General features: G+C 39.0%; 1 protein-coding gene across 3 annotated transcripts in view; it reads left to right on the top strand.

Moving 5' to 3' along the window:
• USP6NL (USP6 N-terminal like) overlaps positions 1-21047 on the top strand; it is a 111198-nt gene that overhangs the window by 48657 nt on the left and 41494 nt on the right. For all 3 annotated transcript variants that reach the window (XM_066182704.1, XM_066182702.1, XM_066182703.1), the window contains 2 exons: positions 2826-2899; positions 4932-5014. In XM_066182704.1, the coding sequence (XP_066038801.1) occupies positions 2826-2899; positions 4932-5014 (157 nt within the window). The remainder of the gene's footprint in view (positions 1-2825; positions 2900-4931; positions 5015-21047) is intronic.

Raw genomic sequence — 21047 nt, 5'->3', positions numbered from 1 at the left:
ATCTCCCAAAATAAAACCTCTTGCCCCATCTCAGGCTGTTTTCTGGATTTTCAGTATCGATGGATTAATGAAACATTGAACTGTCTCAGTGCAGCTGGAAGGTTAAGATGATTCTGGCAGAAAGCAAAGAGGATTACTTTAAAGGCAATGAATATGATAATTTACACATAAAATGTAATTGAATTGTCATGAGACACAGAACATGCCAAACTTTGATTCACACATTGCTTATGCAGAGGAAGGGATGGTAAGCCATGGCTGTTTTCAGCATAAATCAGGAATTTGCTTTCTGGTGCAAATACAGCTTGGCATTCTTTTAAGCAAAGGTTTAAACTTTTTTCCGCTTACACTGTTATTCTGTCTGTATTTTTGAAGATCTGTGTGTGTCCTTTTGAGCACATTTTAAAATAAAAATAGAAACTCTTTTTAGTTGTGTTTAAAAAATGTATCAACTACATATTATGTGAATGTAGTGACTACTGTATATTGCAATGTTGTCTGCTTCTATTCAGCCACACTCTTTCACTCTTTCTCAAATTTAATCTAATCTCTTCTACTTGGAAATTAGTGATAGGATTTTTTTACCTATTTCTTGAAGCTCAGCAGCAGGTGTACTTCAAACAAGGGAGCTTTTCCCCACAGCTGTCCATGGGAGAAGTGGAGATTAGAGCCAATCAGCACTTGAAGTTGCTGAAGGAATGTCAGGTTTCTAAGGAAGTTAAAAGTTTACTTTTTAAAAACCCATAATTGGTATTCTGTAAAGACTTGCTGTAAGCACATATCTGTGTTACAGAAGAAAACAATTTAATTTTGGTTACAATTCCTTTATCTTCTCACTTTGAAAGTAAAACCAGGGTTCATCCACTGCTTTTTGTGAGGGATTTGGTAGCTTTAGTGGATGTGTCAGTTCAGCAGACACGCTATGTCAACTAGCAAAGATTAGGAACCAGATTGTTCTAATTGTTCTGGGGGAGTGGATAGTACTGGCGTGCGCTGGCAGTGCTGTGAGGTTGTGTCTGTGCCCTTGGGTGTGGCAGGGCTGGGGAGGGCTCTGCGGGGCTGTGGGTGCTGTTCTTGCAGAGCTCACATGGGCAGTCAGGGTAGCAGGGCGGTGCAGTGGCTGTAAAGCTGAGACCCAGCTGCTTTGTGTCCTGAGTCCTCTTTTGGCTTAGGAATAAAGGATCCAGACCCTGAAGGAGCAGTGCCCTGCTTGGACACACCAGAGTCTGAGCAATATGAAATGATTCTACTCACCCCTTGTCTTACAGGGAGGAAAAGATTTAATCTGCTGTATTTGAAGCTTCCAAATATAGCAGATTAAATTATTTGTAATATTTTTTCTCCCTCAAATAACTGTGTAAATACATTGGTGCTGGTTCTGCTGGAAAAAAATGACAGAGCTCTATGTATTCTTAATAAACAGGAGTAATATGATTGGCAAATGATGGTGACAGAGGGGCCAGGTGAGGGTAACCAAGTGTGACTTCTGGGGATCATAAATGAAAGCTTTGAAGAAGTAGCCAGACTTTCCCTTAGGGATGAGCAGTGCTGGTGTCTGAATGCTGGTGCTTGTGTGTGTGGTGGGTCGTACTGAGGTTCTCTCAGCCTTCCCCTGGAGACAGGTGGAGTGAAAACAAGCAGAGACCAAGTTAAATCTCTAACAGGTTGCTTAGAAGGCCACCTTGGCACAACTTCTTGTCTAAATGTTGAGAAATACGTAGGTAATTGTTATTAAAGAAACATTAGCTTTGAACAAATAATTGTGTTAATGTCATACAATAGAAAACTGTAATGTCTGATCTGTTTTTCTATTTCGTGGCCCAGATGGTTGGTATGTACAATTCCTGAAGTTCATTATGTTGCCATGAGCTAGGTAGTGAAAAAACCCCACATGCTTGGAGTTATTTTTATAACCTTGTTAGATGGAAATACACTTTAAACCTTTTTCAAGCCTTTCTTTATCTGAAGTTCATTGCTATCCAATATTCAAAAAAATTCAACTCTTGTATCTTCCAGAAACTTACTAATTAAAGCTGATTTACCTCACTGGTTTGATATAATTATATTTGGGATATTGAAGTACGTTCTGTTGTTGGATGTTCAAAACAGCAACTTTTCCTTTCTTGGTGCTCTCTGTTCCTGTCCATGTGCTGGAGATGGTTTCTGCTCAGGGAACAGGACTGAGTAAAACTTGAACTTCACTCATGTAATAAGTGCTGCATCTGCAGTATTCTCCTGTCGAATGCTTACTCACGCACTGATTTTTTTTCTTGCCTGTCAACCTTCCTGTTGTCATATCCTTGAACTTATTCCAGCTCTGGGTTGCCCAAGTTGCAGTTCTGACTGACATCCTTCCCTGTTTTCTGAGAAATACGTTTTAGACCATTTCTAAGAAGCCCTGCAGTATTTCCTCAGTATTCCAAAATCTCTAGAAATCCTGTAAAGACATCACAATTTTGTTTCAAGCCAGTAATGAATATTTCAGCTTTTTTTGACTATTAGAGTTTGTTTGTGGAATTGCCAATTAGCGGTTTTTAGTACTTTTTTTAGTATTTCATTTAGTAGGTTGTGCAGAGTATTTTTTTCTCTATTTAATATCTACATTGGTGGAAAATCAGAAATATTCTAAACTCAGCAATTAAGATACTGTGCAGTAACTGTACTTTGCTTTGAGACATACACCAAGGTCATACTTTGCTTTGACACAACAGTTTTTGCATTTCTCCATTGAAGTATTCTCCCTGAAGTTGATTTTCCAAGTATTTGGCTGAAGTTTTTTTCACAAGGGAGAAAATCTGAACAGCATTATTTTAATTCCTCTACAGGTGCAGATGCTGAGCAGGATGCTGCTATCAAACTTGCCCAGGAACGAGCAGAAATAGTTGCCAAGTATGACAGAGTAAGTGAACTTTTTAGTAATTGAAAACATTTTATAATGAATCTTAGTAATGTGTCTCTTTAAAAACTGGATGATGATTCCAGCTAGCTGTTGTTTAAAATTCTCTGTTGAGTACTCATCTGATGTTTAATGATACACTGTCCTTGGGGTGAATTAAACTCTTCCTCCGCAGGGGATATTCTGGATAATGACTCAACCAACTCATTTTTCAGGTGCATAGCAAGTTACTTTGGGACTATTTCAGGGAGTGTATTGTCTTAGAAGTAGTGAAAGTGGGGTGTTTGAGGATGCTCAGTGCATCTATGAGATCAGAAGGACTCTGATTTTACTTTTTATTCATTTAATCTTTGGTTATGGTAGTACAAACACTGAAATCGTAAAAAAGTAAAAGATGAGTGAGCTGTATTGTTCCTCATATTGTTGTTAGGAACTAAAGAAATACCCTGGTGATGCCATGTTTGTTCTTGGACTCCTTGTCAGGAAAAGCCTGGCACAGAGTATGCCTAGAATGCTTGCATGGTAGACAGGTATTTTTGTAACACTTCGTACTTTTTAAGTGTCATTGGAGTACAGAGCAGTAGCCTTGTTTGCAGAGTTCATGAAGTGTTTTATATGCCAGATGTACTGGTGGTTTGCACAGTGTGCAGTAAATTAGTGTCTCATCTTAGAATAAGGAAAAACCTGCTTGTGTGTGCAGGCTGACACCAGGTGCCCTTCAAAGCTGCTCAGTCACTGCCATCCTCAGCTGGACAGGGGAGAGAAAATATAACAAAAGTCTCATGGCTTGGGATAAAGGCAGGGAGAGATCCTTCACCAATGACTGTCATGGGCAAAGCAGACCTGAGTTGAGGAAATCTGTTTAATTTACTACCAATCAAATCAGAGAAGGACAATAAGAAAATAAAAACTGGTTCTAAAACATTTTCTCCCCAATCTTCCCTTTTTCCTGGGCTTAGCTTTGCTCCTAATTTTCTCTACCTCCTTCACCTGAGCAGCACACAAGGATGGGGAATGGGGGCTGTGGTCAGTTCATCCCACACTGTTTCTGTGGCTCCTTAAACTCTTCCCTTTTTCCAGTGTGGGGTCCCTCCCACAGGCTGGGGTTCTCCATGAACTTCTTCAGTGTGGGTCCTTCCCATGGGCTGCAGTTCTTCACGAGCTGCTCCAGCATTGGTCCCTCCATCAGGGTCAGTCCTTCAGGCACAGGGTCACAAGTCCTGCCACCCAACCTGCTCCAGTGTGGTCTGGGCCATGGCCACTGACAGGGCAATATTGGAGCTGGATGGCTTGGTCTCTGTTGGATGTGGGGGAGGCTTCCAGCAGCTTCTTAGAGAAACCACTCCTGGAGCCCCCTGCTACAAAAACCAGGCCACACAAACCCTGTACACTTTGTGTTCTGAGTGGTAGCCTGATTTCATAGTCAGCAACCTGTGCAGAGCCCATACCAGAAGCAGATAGAGCTGAAATGTAGTTAAATTTCTGCAGATAGAGCTGAAATGTAGTTAAATTTCTGCAAGACTTCTGCAAGATTGGCAGTTGGAGAGGAAGAATGAGATATGAGTGAATGCATAATTGAGGGAAAATTCAGTGCTGCATTATTTCACAACTGCTGCAAGTCAGCATGGGCATTAACTCAGGAGTCTGCAGGATGTGCTCTTGCAGGTGCTTGTTCAGGAAAGATGAACTTGGGAAATGAAATGAGTAGAGACCACTCTGGGGACCTTGATGGATTATTGTGGAGTTTAACAACAGGTGTGGGATTACTGTGACTCTGCTTGAAGTGTGTTTTGTGTATAGCAGTGACCAAAAGAGATTTCCTGTAATGAAAATACTGTTTGTAAGGGCTGGGATAGGTGTTCTGGTCTCCTTTTTCTTGGCTGGTTAGTTAAGGACTGGAGTTCTTCTCCTCCTCCTACACCATGTCCCAAAGTGTCCCAAAGGTTATTCTTTCAGTGGTTGAATGCTCTCTTACGTCTTTATTTATTGTGTCATAAGATATAATTTGGCTTTTTATTTTTTCCTTTCCCCTTAGGGACGTGAGGGTGCTCAGATTGAACCGTGGGAAGATGCTGACTACCATCTTTACAAAGTCACAGACAGATTTGGCTTTCTACAGTAAGTAGCTAGCTTGTAAAGAAAATAAGATTAAAAGTTTGCTACTATTAATATTCAGGCTCTTTATTGTATAACCTATTTGGTGAAAGTATTAGTATGCCTTTAATAGATATTTTGGAAACTGCTGTGTAAGTGTTACTGCTGGCTAATCTTTCACTGTGCTTTTCAGTTCAGTTTTTATCTGGGTTTTTATTCCTGTAATTTGATCTTGCATAGGGAGTGAAAAGGTCTAAAATATTTTATTGAGGAATGAAAATTGATAGCCTACAAAAAACATATTTCAAGTTGAATTGCAGATAAATTTTGGTTGTGAATAACTTAGTTGTATGTAAACAGACTTGAAGTTCTTGGAAGGATTTATAAAAATTTTGTTAAAATGTTTAGTTTTAAAAAGCTCCCAACACATTACTCAGTGGTTGTATACGAGCAGCAGTGTATCTCAGTCCATCAAAGATTAGTATCTTTTGGCTTCATGTGTTTTTTAACCTTACTGAAATCTCTGCTGATTTGGGACCTAATTTTGAATCAACTTTAAGTCAGAAAATGCCAGAGTCCAGATGCAGTTCCCCTCTAGGTGCCTCCTTTGTAACATAATCTGTTTCTTTTTGGCAAATAGAAGATTAGAATATTAAACTGTTAGGGTTTTTGTGGTTGGCAGATGTAAATATCCAGCTTGCAGAAACTGAACACAAGCTGACTTGCTACTTTTGGTGATATTAGGACTCTCTGAGGTTCTTGGTGTTTGACGTTTTTGTTTGAATACATGAAATGGAGTTTAAATCCAGAAAAATCAGTGATAAGTGGAAAACTTAATAATACCTGTGTAATTCATAGTATTGGGAAGGGGGGATGTTCTGTTTTTTGGGGGACTTTCTTTCTCTTCCTTCTCTTTTGCAATATTATTGTTTTTACAAGCTGTCAGTAAAAATTATCTTTACCTGCAGACTGCTTGTGCTTCATTGGTGTGAATTAATTCGATGTGTGACATTCAGAGATCTGTTTTACACAAAGAGGTCCTTGTGTTGGTAACCCCCAGCTGCAGCACCACAGGCCTGCAGGTGAAGCATTCCTAATGAAGAATGGATGTCAGAGTTCTTTTATTTCTGGGGCAAAAGTAATAGAAGCCACTGTGGGGTTCACCTCTGGCTTTGGTGTCCTTGTGAAGTCCTGAACTTTTCCTGTTACTTGTGTTGTGATATTTGACATTTTTATGCCTTAGGGGTGACAGATCGTTACTCAAGTCCTCTCCACTTGCTGCTGCTGTTCAGTCATTACCCCAGACCTCTTGCCCAGGAACATCTTTACTCACCAACACAGAATTAATTCTCTATATAGTCAACTTCAAGGGATGAAAGCTGAAAGATTTAAATTACATAAAGACTTTCACAGGTTAACAGTGTGTGCAGATAATCTCTTCACTAATTGTGCCTATTTGTGGCTTATCCATGTCTTGTTACAGGGCAGATTTCATCTGGGACTGCTCTCAAGGCTGCTTTATGATTGCTTAAGATAAATTCAGTGTCTTGCAAATGATGTTTTTATTTTCCTGAGAAGCAAAATGTCTCCTAATAGAATAAATATAATAGAAGAAATATAATTAGGATAAACATATCCTAATTGGGCCTGCTGTGTCTGAAGGAAACTCCTGTTGTATGGGAGTTTGAAATGCAGCAGGATGTACCAAAAGCCTCAAAAGTTTATCATCCCTGAGAGGCATAATTCCCTACGACCTCTCAGGTGTTTACAGTGTAAATTTGCAAATGGGCTGATGCACACTGAAAACGAAATCTGGGGGCAGTACCAAATTTAGTGTCCTAGTTAAGGTCTGCAGGGATTTGTAATCTTGTTTTTATTGACATCTTAAAATACTAAGAGAGGTCTCTTTTGTATCAGGAGGGTGCTGGCTGTGAGGAACCTAATACAAAATTAGGGCTTGTTGTCTCAAGTACAATAGGCTTTGATTACTATCAGTAGTTTTCTCTTTTTCCTTGTCTATGTCCTGTTTGCAGCTTTCCTTGGCTCTGTGAAAGGGCATTCAAAGTTCAGCTGATTGCTGATAGGGCAGAAAAGATTATTTTGAGGGAAAGGAGCACTCAGGCTGCATGTGTAACTCACCACTGGGTAGAAGATGGGAGAATATAAAGGCTAGAGATATTCCAAGAATAATTTTGGTCTAGATCTGCAATCCTCCTGGTGTCCCAGTGTCTTTATTTGTGTGTTAAACTGGGAATTTGTAAACTTGAGGGACCTGAAGGCTTAACACTTCTATTGTTTTCCTGCCACACCAGTAGAAGTGGCTCAGGTTTTCTTCAGGGACCAGACTGAGAGGTAGAGGGAAGGTGCCTTTTTGTTTAACAGTGGAGAAATTGGATTGTGATTAGAAACAGATACAACGTTTCCCTTCAAGTAAAATATGTTGCTTTAACCTATTTATAAGACCCTCAGTTGATGTATCTGGCATCTTTGGTCAATTCTAAGTGATGTAGTATTTATTGTTTACAGGAGTTAGGTCCATCTTTACCCAATATTGTCTTTAATTTTTAGTAGCTGCTGCCTTCAGAACACAATTTAATTTGCTTGCTGCAGTACTTTATCTTGCAGTTCTGCAAAATGAATGTGAATGTTCGAGTTAACTTTGGATATTAAAAGGAAAGTGGTGCAGACAGGTTATTAATATAGCTATTTAAAACAAACAAACAGAAATAGCTGAGTTTATACTTAATTAATTTAGGGAACAAGAAAGTGTGTTCAGTGAGAAGTACCAGAGCATTATAAAACTGAGACTTACTTGAAATGAATAAAGGGAAGTTTTAGGAGGAAGTTGGATGTGGGAAGAAGGTTTCCAGCAAAGCTAAGCTGTGAAATAACCTGTGGGGAGCTCAAGGGGATTGTCTCTTGAGATGTTTAACACCAGAGTTTACAAAACAAAATGCAACTAGGAGGAGTTTGTTTGGTGGCACTGACTAAATTGTAGCAGTTATGAGAAACACAATTTCTACAGTAGAAGTGTGCAGGAACCAGAGGAGTAAAAGTTCATTATCAGCTAAATTGTAGAAAATTTAGCCTTTACCAGCTACTGCTGTTGCAAGGCTCTAAGGAAGTGGTGGGTTGTGGTTTATTTAAGCCATGTGGTGTTGCAGGCAAACCAGACTCAACTTCGAGAATTTTTGTCATAATTTACTGCCAGATAACATGACATTCTGACTGCTGGCTTGGGTGCTGGGTAGGAACACTCCAAACCATAACACTCTTACAGGCACCTAGAGGAAACACCTGTCTCCCCTTTGGTCCCCTCCTTACCTTGCTTTTTGTTGTGGGTTAGCCTTGGATCACCCCAGTTCCTTTGGCGAGGTGGCAGGCAGTGCAGGAGCTCCTGCACATGATGCTTTCGTTCTGCTGCTCCTGGCTTTATGCTTATTTTCTCCTTCTGCTCCTTGTGTTACATGTCTTCTCCCACCCAGACATGGTGTTCTTCTCACTGAGAGTCCATCTCCAGCCATGAGGCAGCAGCTGACAGAATGAGAGGACACAGTCTTAAGCTGTGCCAAGGGAAATATAGGTTGGATATCAGGAAAAAGTTTTTTACAGAAAGGGTGATAAAGTATTGGAATGGTCTACCTGGGAGGTGGTGGATTCACCATCTCTGGATGTGTTTAAGAAAAAACTGGATGTGGCACTTGGTCCATGGTTTAGTTGAAGTTAAGGTTGGCTTGGACTTGATGATCCTGCAGGTCTCTTCCAACCTAATGGTTCTGGTTCTGATTCATGTTCTCAACATCCCCTTCCACATATCTCTTCTGTCTTTCCAATTAGTATTGTTCCTCTTAATTAATACAGACTTGTTTCTACCAAGTGCTGTTGATCTTCCTCGGTGTCACCTGATATACATGGAATAGTATATTAAATTAACACATCAATTAAATAAATTAAATATTCCTATCACATGGAATAGCCTATAAAAAAAAAAAAAACAACAACAAAACAGCTCTTTTGTGGTGTTTCTTTCAGAGAATCCCATGTCAGGGAGCTTGTCTTAGTCATGACCACAAGTATTGGCAGAGCAGACCGGTATATGGTATATTTCGTACAAGTGCAATGTGGTTACCAATAAACCTAAAAATATTTAAAGAAAACAAAAACAAAAAAGGCAGCAACATCCCTTCCCAGAAAAACCTCAGGCAGGCATGGTCCTTTTTCAATGCAATTTGCTTTCCAGTAAAAATCCTGCTGCTGATTTCACATGATAGTGCAGGAATGCTGAGCAGTCAGGCTGATGTGAAAAGTGCTGTTCGATTTTAACACAAACGTTTTTCCTCTGAAGTCTAGCACCAGTGTGTATATACAATCTGCCAGTTTTGATAAGATTGGATATTCTTTTTTAAAAAGTGCAGGAGTTGGATGCTTTGAGCTGTGCCTTGCGCTGATGGAAGTCCAGCAGCCCATCTCTGGGGACTCCCATGGGGCTCAGATGAGGCTTAGCCTGTAATAGATGACTTCTGCAATCAAGAATTTTAGGAATGGGAGAAATGCCTGAGATCTCTTCACAGATAGTCATAACAAAAGCTGTTTTAGTTGGTTTTGGAAATGAAAAAGGCGGAATGTGTTTGGTAGTCATAAAAAAATCAGAGTTTGTTTCATCAGATTTTCCTTTTTTCTCCCCCCACCTCCCCCCGTTGGATATGTTGTATCTTTTTGGTCAACATTGTCAATTTGGTTGGCCCTGCACCCACAAAAAAGCAGTTCTTGTCTGTCCTATCTTGGAACCTGGCTAAATTTTAAATTGAATATCCTCAGTATTTTCCGTGTGGACTGTTCTTTCATCAGCCCTTTTCTTTACCTTGTAGTTAACTTCTATTTGCATTTTTTCTATCAGCAGTTATTGATAAGGGAATAACTTCAGGGAAAAAAAAAACCCTAAACCTAAAGGAGTTTCTGAGTATCTTGAAGCTCATAGCAGGCATTCCAGTAATGCCTCAGGATCTGGGATTTTCCCCTTCCCCTTCAATTTAGTTGATTTGGTCCTGCTTTGGAATGGCTAAAAAAGCTACTAAAATAAATACCTTATTCCTTGGGTGGTGACAAGTTCCCTACTACAACTAGGAATATTTAAAAAGGCATTTTATTTTTTTAAACTGACAGTCTATGTAATGTCTACATTGATTTGTCTGTTTAGAATTAACAATTCTATGAGTTATTTTTATAGCTAAAAAATCATTAAAGGTCTTAAGACAGTAAAAGAAAGCAAGAAATTCACATGACACTGTTCTTGTAAATAAGAATTTAAGCTTTAACTGACTGTCATTGAAGCACATACTTAAAGATGTATTTTTCATGAATATATCCTTGTACTTATTTTTTATGAAACTCTCCAGTTAACTACAAGGACAAAATAACTTGATTCCCTCCCCTTCCTCCCTGCCCAACATAATGTTAAGGTTGGATGGTCACAAGAGCATTAGCTGGTTGAAGTTTGCAAAACAGCCCCAAGTTTGTGTGTGATCCTGAAGTAGGGTGGAAGCTGAAAACAGCATTTTGCAACTGTAAAGGTCAACACCAGTTTAAAGAGCTGATCCTCTTTGGGGCCTTTCAACACCAGGCCAAAAGTCAGAGCAGGATAAGCCAAATGGCCTCAGTGTCTTCCTAGGATGGCACAGAAAGCTCAAATTCGAGCAAATCTAAACAGCATCTTCCTGCCCTTAGGTCACCACACCAACACACCCCTGGTCAATGTACTCCAGGCCCTGTGGGGCTTTGGACTGAAATTTGTAAAGCATTGAACAACGTCCTCCTGAAGAAGAAATATCAGCCAGGTTCATTTGTTTGGTGCCTGTTGGAACTATAGATTTCAGTCTTTCAATCGTTTGGGGACTGAGCAAAAATATTTTTTAAAAATAAAATGTCCCACACGTTTTATTTTTAGCTGTAAATTAGGATTTACGTTATCTGGTCTTTTAAAGCATTTTTCTGTGTGTATATATTCTTGATGATTCTTTTGTATTTCTCTCTCTGTGTATCACCCAGCTGAGAGGGAGGTGTTCTGTTTTCTTTTATAAGAAAACTGTTCAAGACCACAGTTTGGCTTTTTTAAGTAAAATAATGTTTTTTGGAATTTGGGGCAGGTACAGTTCAAATCCAAATTTTACTACTCCTCATTTGGAAATACAGATTCTGACTTAAATACTCTGACTTATATATTGTGGAAAGTGTTTAAAGTGTTCAGACCTTAATAGTTATGAAGTAGAAACAGAAGAAACTGCAGTTTATTTACTGTGACTTTCCAAAAGCTTTCTTCTTTCCATTGTTCCCTGAGGAATGCCAGCAACAGAATTTATTCTGGTAATTTTTGGTGATGAGCTGTGAAAATGATAGCAGACATGGCATCATTCAAAAAATTAAAAAGTACCTTTTATTTCTTCAACCTGCACCATATGAGTTCTTTTCAGACCTTGTTATTATCAAGGTTTGTGTTAACTTATATTAATAATTGTTATCTTACAGCAATAACTTATATTGCCGCACTTTGTAATCTGACTTGGGTGATTCACTTTAAACATGTTTTTTCCTTTTGCTGCCTGCTCAGTAAAGGGAAACTGGGGATGTATATTTGCTGTGGCAGATGCTGTTTTAGTGATAAATACTCCAGGACCAGCATAGGGAGATTAGGCAGATAGGAGGTTTATTTCGCAGGATTGTTCATGTGAGTTTTTATCCCCTCGAGTGGTACAACAGAAGTACCAGTGGTAGAAAATACAGATGTGGTCTGCCCCTCACCCCATTCATGAGGCTCTCTCCAAAATTCGGGGTAGATTCTTGTGCTACTCTTACAGTAGCTCTGTGCTGATTCTGGTGGAATTGTACCAATTCACAGCAGCTGAGAATGTGACTCATACCCTTAGTCTTTATCCCATGAGCCTGTTAAAGCAGTGAACACGCTTTGAGAATAGTTTGCTAATGATGGAGATTATCACATTGCCAGAGGCACTTTTCAAATAGCAGAATTCATTCTTTCTTTTGCTGAGATGAGACCTACCTGCTTTTCTCCATCGAACTTCACTCTTTAAAAAAACAGTGCATTTTTATTGACTCCAGTGCATTTCTACAGCGTGTTCCAAAAATGAGTTAGGGGAGCAAAGAAATGGCAAGCTCAGTCAAGGATTGAGATACTCTATTAAATGTCTCCAAATGAAACTATTGATTCTTTTTTCCCCTTCAGTATTATTATTTTACCCTGAACTTTTTGATAGGGAGCAATATGATGAGCTACCAGTTACCCCCTCCTGGATTCTATTTCTTGGTAATTTGTATGTAGCCTTGCTGGAAAATAGCCCTTGTCTCTGAAGCATTCTGTGTGCATTCCTTAGTGTTTTCTCCTGTGTACCTGTTGAACCACATGTCCAAGAGCAATAACTCTCGTGCAGCTCTCCCTGCTGATTTGGGTGGGTACACGAGTGAGTCCTCTCCAGATAAGAGCTGTAAGGTGTCTGAGGGTTCTTGGCAGCAAAAGAAGCTATGTTGAGGTTTTGTGTAATAGCAGTTAAAGAGAGAAAGAAACAAGCATGGTTGATGTAATTTAATCAGTGTAGCACTCAAAAACCCCAGGGATTTTATATAATTTTAATTTCAGATTTTTAGTAGGAGAGTCATAGAATCAGAGTTGGAAGAGAGTTAAGATCATCAAGACCAGCCGTAAACCCAGAACCATCAGTGCAACCCCATAACCACTAAACCTCATCACCCAGTGCCAGATCCAGAAGCCTCTTAAACATCTCTGGGGATGGTGACTGCACCACCTCCCTGGGCAAACTGTTCCAATGCCTGACCACCCTAAGAGTGAAACAGTTTTTCTGATATCTAATGTAGTCTCCTCTGCCTCAGTTTAAGGCCATTTCCTTTTAAAGCCATTAAATCTGCACAACAGAGTTCAAGGAAAGAGCTCCAGGGCTACTAGAAAAGTTGCAAAGTTACTGTTCATAGCGACGTGGAGCCACAATTCTTAATTTTCTAGGCACAATAAATACTGCCAAACACGTTAAGTGATGTGGTGATGTGCTAAAATAGCAATGAAGCGTTTATTCTTAACAGTTCAATTATAAATGTCAGTCTTACTGCACTTTATTTATGCTGGTCGTTCAGCAGGGACTTGCTGTCATTTTCCTCTTCTCAGCTTTGTGAGACAGGGTCAGACCCTCTTGTCGGGAGAGCAGCTCAACTCTTCCCTCTCTTGGGAAGAAGTGTGCCAAGTTCAGCCTCTTTCAGCTGCCAAAGTCAAATCTTTATTGAAAAAAAAGTTCAGATCTCTCTTATTAGAGAAATGTTGTGTTTCTCTTCACTTTCTCCTAAATATACAAATATGCCTCATTTTGACTGTCTGGAATTTTTCATGAGGCATTATAAACTTTTACCATGGGAACTCCACTGAATTCTCTTCTCTCCACTGGAATCTTGTATTATGTGCCATGGATTCTGCCTTCTAATATGTGATACACTTGCCTTGTCTGATTTTGCTGCAGAATATTCATTGCTAATCATATTGAGGAACTGCTGTTTATAAAAAAAGAACCAAAAAACCCACAAATTTCAGCTCTATTTAACATTCTTTCCTTTTGCCCTAATATACCCTGAGGATGTTATCTTTGTTTAAAGAGAGAAGTAGTAGTTTTCTTGAGTTAGTTATTGAGATTTAAAATGCTTTTTTTAGGTCCATGTTCCTAGCATGAGACAATTTTTTTTTTCCTCTTTGCATGCTTCCACAGGGAACTACTTTAAAAATAATATTTTAATTGCATTTCTGTATGACAAAACCTGTTTTGGAAACACAGCAAACACATGATTTATCAGCTGTGGAATTCCTGATCAGTTGAAATGAATCCTTGTTTACTATGCAGTTGTGGTGAAGCTGGTTCAGAGAACAGGGTGAATAGGTGATTTTATTTAAACATCCCTGACAGTGGAAGAGTACATTGGACCTGCTGTAAAACTCAGTCCTGTCCATCCTGACTGAGTTTACAGCTCTGCTTCCAGGAGGGACAGTGAACACTGTTCTGTGAATTTGTCTGCACTCTTGGTGGTGGTTGTGTTGTGACTCTCCTTTTTGCATTCATGCATTTGAACTTACGTCCAAAAGCATGAGCTGTCTGTGGCAATTTGCAGTATTTGCTTCCTTAAAGTGAGGTCTTATTTTGCAAGAGCATGTGGTCAGAAGTGTTGCTTTAGAAGGTGTTCTGGTTACTACAAGGAACTCTTCGGTGCCTTTGTTGTTCACTTTTTCTCACACTTGCTGTTTTAACAAGTATTCTGTGTCAGCCTAATGGGGAAAAGGGGTTGTTTATTCAAAGCTGTTTCACCACAATTGTCTAAACCAGATGTAGCAAAGGGGAGAGAAACCAGACCTTCTTTCTGGTGGTCACCTGTGAGCTTTACAAGTGCATGTATTTGCACATCACTTGTGTATTTAGTGGTAGGACTTCACCAGGAGAAGGAGGAAGTACCTTTAAGTTACATGTCTAGAAGTTGCCACTGAATTTTTCTGTGACTTGGACTGTGCATTTCATTTCTTTTGCAACAGTATTTAAGATGTTCTCCTCTTTAATTTTTTGTCTTCCTTTTCTCCTTGTGTTATCATGGTGATCTAGTGTATGGTTCTTCTCTTTCCTTTCCTTTCATGCATGTTCTTCCTGTGGAAGGAAGAAATGTTCTTTTGTTATTTGCTGTAATTCAGAATGGTATAGTCTTTTTTTTTCTTCCTAAATCTATGTCAGTGTTACCCCTTTCTTTGGCTTAGCTTTATTCTAAGCTTAATCTTAGGACTAGAGTTGAAATTTGAAATTTAAATACATTCAGCTGAGTTAGTCCAGGCTGTCACTTCAGCAATCCCCTGCAGATACAGTAGGAAATGAAGTGAATGCAGTCCTGCAGATTTGATGGCAAACACAAAAATAAGCTGCAGGATAATTTTGCCAACTAAGGACAAATAACGTGGTTTTTTGTTAACAGCTGCTGCTACTTGATTTGAGTAGAAGATAATCCAGTGTGTACTAGGAATTCATAAAGTACTTCCTTGTATGAAAAGAGCTATTAGGTAGCAGAAGTGAAAAAAATGATTGGCTATGTTAATATGGTTTAATTAATACAGCATTCATAAAGCGATAGGCAGTGGTTTTGAGTTACTGCTTAAGCTCTAAAACATAAGTATGTAGCATAATCATTATTACCTCATATATTTCCTACTGAATTTAGCATTTATAGATGATTAAAGTAACTGAATGTAGGGAATGGGCAGTGTGTTTCAATGGCACAGTTTGTACAGGATGCTAAAAGGGGACCCAGTTTTTAGAAGTGCAAAGATGCTGCTGCCCTTGACCCAATGAAGGATCCACCAGAATGGGATTGAGACCAGTGAAGTTGATTTCCTCAAAGAAGCAAGTGTAGGTACATAATGCTTTGAGTTTCAGCAGTGAACAAGTGTATATTGCTGGAACAATACCATCTTAGTTAAGTTATGTTGAAATACGCTTTGCATAGCACATGAGTTTTAATGCAGATGAAGCTGCCAACATGCAAAGCATGGATCGCTGTTAATTTATGGTGTAAGTGATCTGCACAGGAAGTAACCTTTGAGCAGTACTTCAAAACAGGAGGTACGTGTTTAAGGAGAAAAATCCTAGGTGTTTTAGACTTTTATCAAATGTAAATTAGAGGCAAAGCATTCTCTTTCATTTGCCTTTTAGACTCTTGAGAATTTTAAGGTAGCTTAGACTAATTTCTATCTTTCTATAAAAATGTGGTTCTGAGAAGACATTTTTAGACTCAGTGTTCATTTATGTACAATGAAAGTGACATCAGAAATCACTAGAAATACTGATGTGCTCAATTAAGAAGATTATAGATTTTCTCAAAGGTTTTCTGATTTCTGATGCTGGGAAAACTTTCAAGTTTGCATATAGAACACGCCTTTTCACTAAAAACACAGGAAAGCACATATTTTTAGCATTTGGCAGTGAAAACACAGTTCTGTGTTTATTGCTGTGAATTTCTTGATAATTTTTCATATTGGCAATAAAAACTAAACAGCAAAGTCTTCTTTCAAGCAGCAAAGTACTTTATTAAAAGTCACCATTTTGAGATTTAGTTGAATTTGATAAAACTTTGAATTTATTTTATCTCCTCTCTCACAGTGCTCATTGCTTGGACTTTCTGGACAGGAGCTACATGTTCATGGCACTGTGCTGTGCAAGTTGGCAGCATCATCCACAGAATCCACAAATAATAATTGCAAATAAAACCTACTCACAAAATCACATGTGGTCCAACCTTTTGCCAGCATTAAATTCTTTCTTGCAGCATGTTTCCTGATAATTATATTGTGGAATGTCACACTGGCTTATCCCATATGTTAATTAATTGCTTTGGCTTGCCTATGAATTTTAACAAAACTTCTGAAAGCTGTTTTTTAATCTGCTGTAGTCACTACCCCCATACTGTGCAGAGGTTGTTTGGTGAAAATTCCAAGCGGATGATTACAGTAGCAGAGCTCCAATTATTTTGAGAGACAGACTCAATCAAAATTGTGAGTTTGTAAGTAAATTGTGAGATAGAAAGTAGGAAGTGAGCCATAGAATTTTATCTGTGAAAAACAACAGCTTTCTTACCTTCTCCTTAATATTTTCAGAAATCTTTTCCATAAAGTATTGATTTTGAAAAGAACACTTTTGCTTTAATTTCCTTTGAAAAGCTGGAAGATTAAAGCAGTATTCATTATCAGGATTCCTCTGCAAATTCCCTTGAAGGTGTGATTCTGTTGCAAAGCATTGTTGTACATATTCATAATACCCCATATTGCCCTGACAGCTTTATGTGCCATGTATCAGACACTGAGGGGAGGCAGACCTAATAGAACACCTCGTTAGTGTGTTTATTGCTGTAGAATTGGTTTCCCAGTGTGAATATACTCATTTTTTTGTGTCTTGTAAAGCCATAGACTCCTGCAACTCACTCTCGTGACAAATGACACAATTTAAAACTGTACCTATTTGGGAAGATTTACTTTTTCCTAATATATCTGGGTACTGTAATGGTGCAAGTTGTTACTTCAGCAATCTGAGTTCCTTATTGTACAGCAAGGCAACTCCATTTCTATTAAAGCTCTTTGTGTTCAGACACCTGTCAAGTGAATTCTTTCCTTCTCATACCTTGCCTGTGCATGGTCACTTTTACAAATTTATTTCACGTCACTTTTAGTTTTGAGTTTTATACCTTGCTAATGTTTTTGTGGATGTTTCCTCACAGATTTCTTGATCGTGAAGGTTTCAAAATTATAAGAATGACTGGTTTTAAAATTTTTTAAAAATACTTTCTTCAAACTAAGTCTCCTGGGTAATAGCAAGTATGTTTTCCTTATGGGTTTAGACACTTAAAAATGTTACAAGCTGAATGCACAGCATTTGTTTCTTCATGATTAACTCAATGAGACCATGAAGATCAGTGTTCTGCAAGAGACTTCTCCCACATTATATTTAAAATGTGATGCCAGATATGATTTCAAAATACTTTTCATTTAAAATGAAGCTCTGTGCAGTGGTACAAGGTGATGATGTTGCACTTACAGGAGAGCATGAGAAAATAATTGAGTAACAGTTTGAGAAAACCTTTTGCATAGGTACTGCTTTGCAGGCTTTATGAGTATTAAACTTATTTAATGTCTGTGTTACACTGGGTTCAGTAACACAGAAATATTGAATGTAATTGACTTTTAAATTAGATTAGTCTAATTTAATTAGACTTGGGTGTATCCCAGTTATTCCCACAAATGTTTCATGGTAACATGCCCCAGAGTTCTTCACAGCACCCTGGCCAGTTCTGAAATAGAAATTGAGAAATAGAAATACAGCATACCGAAAGGTTTTGAACATTACAATTCTTAGGGGGATTAAGCTTTGTAATATTTTTGGTCTTATTTGGTCAATTTTTGCCACTTTTTTCCCCCCCAATGAAAAGTTTTTTGTAAGGCCTTGTCCAGCTTGTAACTGTGAAGTAATGATTGATCTTCTGGAGTGACTGGTGTACCAAGGGTGATTATGGCACTAAATATCTTCCATCCCCAACTGAAGCTGCAAAGGACGGAGGCTTTACGTATCTTAAGCCAAACCAGAAACAAGAAAATGCTGTGATTTGAATCAGCAGGGAGCATACATGGGATTTAAATACAAATGTAGGAAAAGAATAAATCTGTTGAGTGTCGAATATAAGAAAGTAATTCCTTGCGTTTGTATTGAACAAATACATCAAAGTGCTGTTTAAAGATTACTGATTTATACAGCAGCAGTGGGTAGGGGACTGTAAGCTTGTTAAGTCTTAGACTTTTCAATTTATTCCAACTACCACTGTTACTAAAGGAGGCTAATTACAACACATGCTGTAATGGTCAGAACCATAGATCTGCATATTTAATGTTCAGAAGTGACAGATGTTTATGCATTTGACATAATTTTTAAAAAAGTTTTCTTTAAACATTCATGAAAACCTGTGTTAGCAAGCGTGGTGGATTTAAAGATGTAAGATCCATTCATCCCTTACAACATAATAAAAAAAAGTCACTTTCAATCAAGTCTAATAAATAAAGTCTTGTCTTAGACCTTAGAGACCTTGACACCAGCAGATAGAAGTAGTCCAGACTGAAAGGTGGGAAGATGGATTTTGGCTGGTGCTGCAGATCACCACCAGTGAGGACCATGGGTAGAGATCCTCAGTTCCAGTCAAACCTTGGAATCCAGCATTTACTTTCTTCCAGTGAGACATCTTTGAGGAACTTCTTTGTAGGATGACCATCAGGCACGTCACTGTAGTTGGGGTTTAATCTTGCAGTGGTTTGCAGCTCCCAGACCCAGACACAAGATCTGCAGCCCTTTCTCTTGGTGCTTTAACTCCAGAGCTGCTTGGCAGGGATAGGCAGAGCCCTGAGCTGCTGTTGGGATCCCATGTGGCTGCAGCTGGGAGCTCTTGTCTTCATGGCAAGGCACAGACCAGGTGTAGTGATTGTTAATTCCTCCCCCATTCAACAGCTGATGTTACCTATTCAGGTTTTACTTTAGTAGGGACAGCAGAGTGTTAAGATCTTCTGCTAAGTGAGACCTTATGTTCAGGACTTCAGTTAAGAGCATCCCTGTGACTCTTCATTTGGATATCCAGGATGGTTCCAAGCTAATTATACTTATCAGTTCTGTTCTCTCTGAATCCCCTAAATTAGTATTACTTGAGCTGTTAAAGAAAAACAGTCATCTTAGGGCGGGATATAGCTATATTATGTTAATGCTGTTTACTATTTCCCATTGTTATTTGGTGAAGTATGCAGATAAAAACCATGGTGAAATGCAAGTTTAAATTGACCGGGAATGGTTGGAGAAGATTCATTTTTAAAAGAAATAATTAAGGTGTAGCAATATTAGATTGGCTTGGCTGGGGATGGAAGGGAAAGATGCATCATTATAAGGAAAAAATAGAAGGTACAGTAAAATAACAGATTCATAGACATTAATTGATTTTGTGTCTGATCCTACTTACTAAAAGAAAACCTCTAAGGTTCTAAATACATAGAAAAACACACTAAGTGGAAATACATTTATTTAAAACACCTTTAGGGGCTTGAGAGAGTTTTTGTGCCTGCACTGCCTTTCCTTCAGTCCTTGCAGGGTAGATTTTGATATTTACATCTGTGAGTGTCGGGGCATAGTTGATGCCATCTTGTTAATGGAGAGGGAGATCTCCAGGAACTCCTGCCTGTCCAGTGATGTACGGAGCAGCCCCAGGCAATTTCTTTGGCTCCTATGCTTTTTGCCAGGTGCTCAGCAGCGTCTAGAAACACGGGGCTGCCTTAATGTGCCCCTGTGGAGTGTCACTGTAGCTCTGTGGTATGAGTGTAGAGCTATGCAGCTCCAAAAAGTAATGAGCAATCTGGGCATAAATCTGATGTTGGATTAATTTAGTGTCTGCTTGCCAGGACATGAGGGCTGCCTTCCCCTGCTCAGGAGGTTCAGCCGTGTCTTTTCTTTGTACATCGATGATAACTCGCAAAATTAGCAGAGAGCAATTCCTTAATAAATTGCTAAAACTCATTCTCCTTTCGGGAAAAATAAGATGTGCTTAATCTTTCACATGATCAGCTTTCACACCAGTGTGAAGAGAAGCTGTCAAGTGGTGCCAGTTCAGCAGAGGAGCTGCTGTGGCCGGTGTGGGTCCGTGGGCATGCGGAGCTGTCAGATCCTTGCCTTGCTCGCTGCAGGCAGCACTGGAGGAAAAAGGGTTTGTTGTGTGCACGGCCCAGCTGCTGGTGTGACCTCTTAGGGGTGCAAAGAATGAGGCAGCTGTGGAAGGCTGGTGGAGGGTAGGCAGGGCCTGCAACTGCCACTGAAGAACTGGAGATTTTAAGTGATGTGAGGGCCCAGCAGTATTTGTGCATCAAACTGAACCACAGCCACCCCAAGCAGATTGTATTAAATTGAATTTTTTCTTCCCCTTTGCTTTTTCTTTCCACTTCAAATAAGCTGATTTTATAGGCGTATAAAGGGCCTGCGTTCAGATGATTCAGTTATGAGAGCGTGCACAATACTCTAATTTTGTTAGCATTTACAAACGGCAATGACTAGAGGTTGTTTCTAGTGCATTAAATGTTGATCAAGAGTTTTTTTGATTATGTTGTTGTTCAGCAGAAAAACTTTCAGATATTTGTTAAATGCGTCTAAAAGAACGAATTATGGTTTTTGCAGTGCTGCTCAAAAGCAACAGTCTTGGTTTTAAAATTAGTTTCTGAGCTGTGGACTGGAAACTTTGACTTGTGTGTGGTCTGTGTGAAGGTGTTGATGGGAGCAAGTTTTTCCATTAGATGAAGTGGTTCAAATGTATTTCTTTATTCAAATATAATTTCTGAATTGGAAGCAGCATCTTATAAGTGAAATGAGATTGAATACGGTTCAAGTGTTTTGTGTCAGAGTTCTTACACTGACTGCAGTGTTAACTTCTGTAGCCTTCCCCAAGGTCACCT

The sequence above is a fragment of the Chamaea fasciata genome, unplaced genomic scaffold (genome assembly GCF_029207755.1).
Source record: "Chamaea fasciata isolate MVZ Bird 193981 ecotype frontalis unplaced genomic scaffold, bChaFas1.0.hap1 SCAF_5, whole genome shotgun sequence".
Lineage (NCBI taxonomy): Eukaryota > Metazoa > Chordata > Aves > Passeriformes > Sylviidae > Chamaea > Chamaea fasciata.
This window is presented reverse-complemented; position numbering and strand designations above follow the sequence as displayed.